The sequence below is a fragment of the Aplidium turbinatum genome, chromosome 9 (assembly GCF_918807975.1).
Source record: "Aplidium turbinatum chromosome 9, kaAplTurb1.1, whole genome shotgun sequence".
NCBI classification, from domain to species: Eukaryota; Metazoa; Chordata; class Ascidiacea; order Aplousobranchia; family Polyclinidae; genus Aplidium; species Aplidium turbinatum.
This window is the reverse complement of record NC_137480.1, coordinates 2,190,614-2,193,910: the sequence shown is the minus strand read 5'-3', so window position 1 is coordinate 2,193,910 and position 3,297 is coordinate 2,190,614. Positions and strand designations below refer to the sequence as shown.

The window sequence follows — 3,297 nt, the reverse complement described above, 5'->3', positions numbered from 1 at the left end:
TAGAAGTGAAAGTATAACTTGGCTTTTGGCCAAGCCCACACAAAAGTAAATAGATCATGTCTAGTCTTTCCAGGTCAAGTGTTGTTGCATAGCTTAGTTAGTTAAACTGTGTGCTTATGAAAGAGCATTAGTTATCTTGCAAGTAAGAAACAATAACCATAATATCTATTAAGATTCATTCATAGCTTGTCACGCCAGTGTCGGAGACAGGTAAGAGCATTGTTTGTGATGTTTTTGAGGTCGTTGTCATCACATGAAGGGCTAAGGGGGCAGTTGGTGAGGATGTGCTTCATCGTCTGATTGTCTAGGCCGTAATCACACATTGGGTCAGGAGTCATCTTCCATCGGAAAAGATTGCTTTTATTTCTCCCGACTCCGCAGCGGGCTCTGTTTAGGCAGCACCACTCTCTTCTCTCAAGGGTGGGAGTTTGTTGTAGACTTTCGGAAGGACTTGGGATGGCAGGATGTTGTGTCCTATCGGGCTCAGAGGTCCACATTTCTAGTCGTGCAGCTGTCGCGCTTGTGTGTTCCAATGGGCCGACTTTGATGAAGCTTTTGCGTGACTTGAGTCTTGCTGGAATAAGTTTGTGTTCATAGAGAGGGTGGCGTTGGTCGGATATTTGTTTTACTCTTTCCTTTTTTGTAGCGACTTCTCTTCGGATATGAGGTGGAGCTATAGTTGCTAAGTTATAGAGGTCGGCGATTGGTGTTGGACGGAGTGTGCCAGTTATGATTCTACATGCTTGGTTTAATTCGGAGTCAATTACTTTGGTGTGGCTTGACCTAGCCCATACTGGAGCGCAGTATTCAGCGGTCGAATAACAGAGAGCCAATGCTGTTTGCTTCAGTGTGTGCTCATCTGCTCCCCAGTTTGAGTTTCCCAGCTTTTGCAAAAGGTTATTGCGAGCAGATAATTTTTTCTTAAGCTTCAGTAGGTGTGTCTTATAGGATAGGGTCCTGTCTAGTGTTATGCCAAGGTATACAGGAAAGGGGGTATATTGTAAAGCAGTGTTTTCCCAATTGATGATAAGTTTTTGGCTAGCCTTATGATTGTTCAAGTGAAAGCATGTCACTTGGGTTTTGGAAGGGTTTGCATTTAGGCTCCAGTACTTGTAATATGTGGAATACTCGGAGAGTGCTCCTGTTAAGGTCTTTTCTATCACCGAGAAGTTTTTTGATTGAGTAGCTAGGCAGAGGTCGTCGGCATAAATGAAACGACGTACGTTGGGGGGTTTTGGTTGATCATTGGTGTAGCCTATATGTTAAATAAGATAGGTGCAAGGACAGAGCCTTGCGGCAGGCCATTACGTTGGGTTCTCCATCGGCTTTTTCGACCATTCATCTCAACAACAAAAATCGTCTATTTGTAAGAAGTGATTGAATAGCTTGGTTGATTGTGGGGTTCTTGATGACTTGATCTAGTTTAAGAAGCAAGGCCCTATGTTTGATGGTATCATAAGCGGCAGATAGGTCTACGAAGACGGTTCCAGTGGCGAGTTTCTGTTTGAATCCATCCTCTATATATTGAGTTAGGTTTAATACTTGACCGCAACAAAAGCGCCCTGGTCGAAAACCTGCCTGGTCATGTGTAAGTTGGTCATCTACTTGCGTTGAAATCCTATTTAGTATGAGGCGTTCGTATACTTTCATGAGGATGCATAAAAGTGATATTGGTCTATAGTTCTTTGGGGAAGAGGGATCTTTTTGGGGTTTCAAAAGAGCTACTACCTTTGCTTTTCTCCAGATCTTTGGGATTGTTGCACCGGCAATTGTTGAAGAATTTTAAGAGCCAGGATTTTGCTTTCGTACCAAAATGGAGGATCTGTTCAGTAGTGATTCCATCTAGGCCTGTTGCTTTACCACTTTTCAAGTGTTTGAAGGCTACCTGAAGGTCTGCTGGTGTAAAAAATTGATCGTTGGTTTCCCTTTCTAGTAAAGTATCGTTTTTGTACCTGGTGGGTTTGTGGTATCGGTGCTTGGCTTTGGTCTTTCCATTAAGGAGCAGTTGGTGGGCGACTTGGTTTGGTGTGACTGCTGCGAGGTTATTTTGCGGTTGGTTATCAGAATTTAATTTTTTTATGGTAGCCCATGCTTTCTTGCTATTGTGGCGAAGGTCAGTTGACTCTATCATTTTTCTCCAGCGCGTTTTTCTTTCTTCATCGAGTTTGTTGAGGACTGTTTCGCCAAGGTTCTGAGCTTCTTGGCTGAAAGGATCCTGGTTGTATTGGTTCAGGTATTCTTCATACACTTCTTTGCTTTCGATTGTGAGACCAGGTATGTATTCTTTGCGGCTTCCTCTTGGTATGGTCTGTTTTGAGACCTTCCAAACCAGTTTTTGAAAAACAGCGTATGATTGGGGTGTGGGGGGTATATTGTCGATTTCTGCGTCTAGTACTTGTGTAAAGTTGTCCCAGTTAGCTTTGCGGAAATTAAACCCTGGCAGTGGTTTGGAGATTCGGGGCTGAATTACTGGGTTTATGTTGATGCATACTGGGAGGTGTTGGGACTTGGGTATGGGTTCGAGGATTGTTCTTTTAAAGGAGTTGATGTATTTTGAGCTAACAAAAGCAAGGTCGGGATTATAGCCTTTCTTCCATCGGGCACTGTGGAAGGTTGTTTTGTCTTTCGGCGAGTAGAGCAATGAGAGATTATTGTTGGAGGCCCACAGTTCGACCAGTTCTCCATCTTTATTGCTGCTGCTGTATCCCCAGGCAATGTTGTGGCTGTTAAAGTCCCCTATTATGAGGCACGGTTTGCTGTTGTCGATCCAGGTGTTATTTGGCCAGGAAAAAGATTCTGTGGGGGGTTTATATATTGAGAAGATTTCCAATGAATTAGTTTTTATGTGCAAAATTTCTAAAGCACCCGTTGTTAGGTTGGCCGATCCGAGAATCGCTGACTTCTCCCTGCAGAATATGGCACTACCATGGGTTCGGCTGGGAGATTGAATGGCTAAGTACATTCCTGGAATGCTAGGAGGGATTTTGTCTCTGTGTGTTTCTTGCAAGCACAGGATGTCTGGTTGTAAGTTAGCTATAAGAACTGCTTTCGTGGCTCACAAGATAGCACGATAGCTTCTATTAAGATGACAGTGTTTGGAATAGAGCAGTCAGTAAAATCGACTTTAGATTACCGCTACCTTAAGTTGCTCTGCGAGCTGTTAGTAATTGACAAAGAATAACTTTTGATCTTTAGATACATTGTTTAAAAGAATTCGTGGATAATAGAATTGGTAAAATTTATACAAGAATGCCAAAAGAAGCACAATCGTCACTTTCCAAAGTGCGAGCCTATGTA

The 3,297-nt window shown here is 42.9% G+C and overlaps 1 protein-coding gene across 1 annotated transcript; it reads right to left on the bottom strand.

The window, feature by feature from the left end:
- Positions 1-1,675: 1,675 nt before the first annotated feature.
- On the bottom strand, positions 1,676-2,962 carry LOC145777432 (uncharacterized). The gene has a single exon (XM_082588803.1). It carries the CDS (start codon positions 2,960-2,962, stop codon positions 1,676-1,678), a length of 1,287 nt encoding a protein of 428 aa, XP_082444929.1.
- Positions 2,963-3,297: the final 335 nt, after the last annotated feature.

Bases quoted from the DNA above. Each gene is read 5' to 3' on its own strand.
- LOC145777432 (XM_082588803.1), bottom strand. From the start codon at position 2,962: ATGTACTTAGCCATTCAATCTCCCAGCCGAACCCATGGTAGTGCCATA.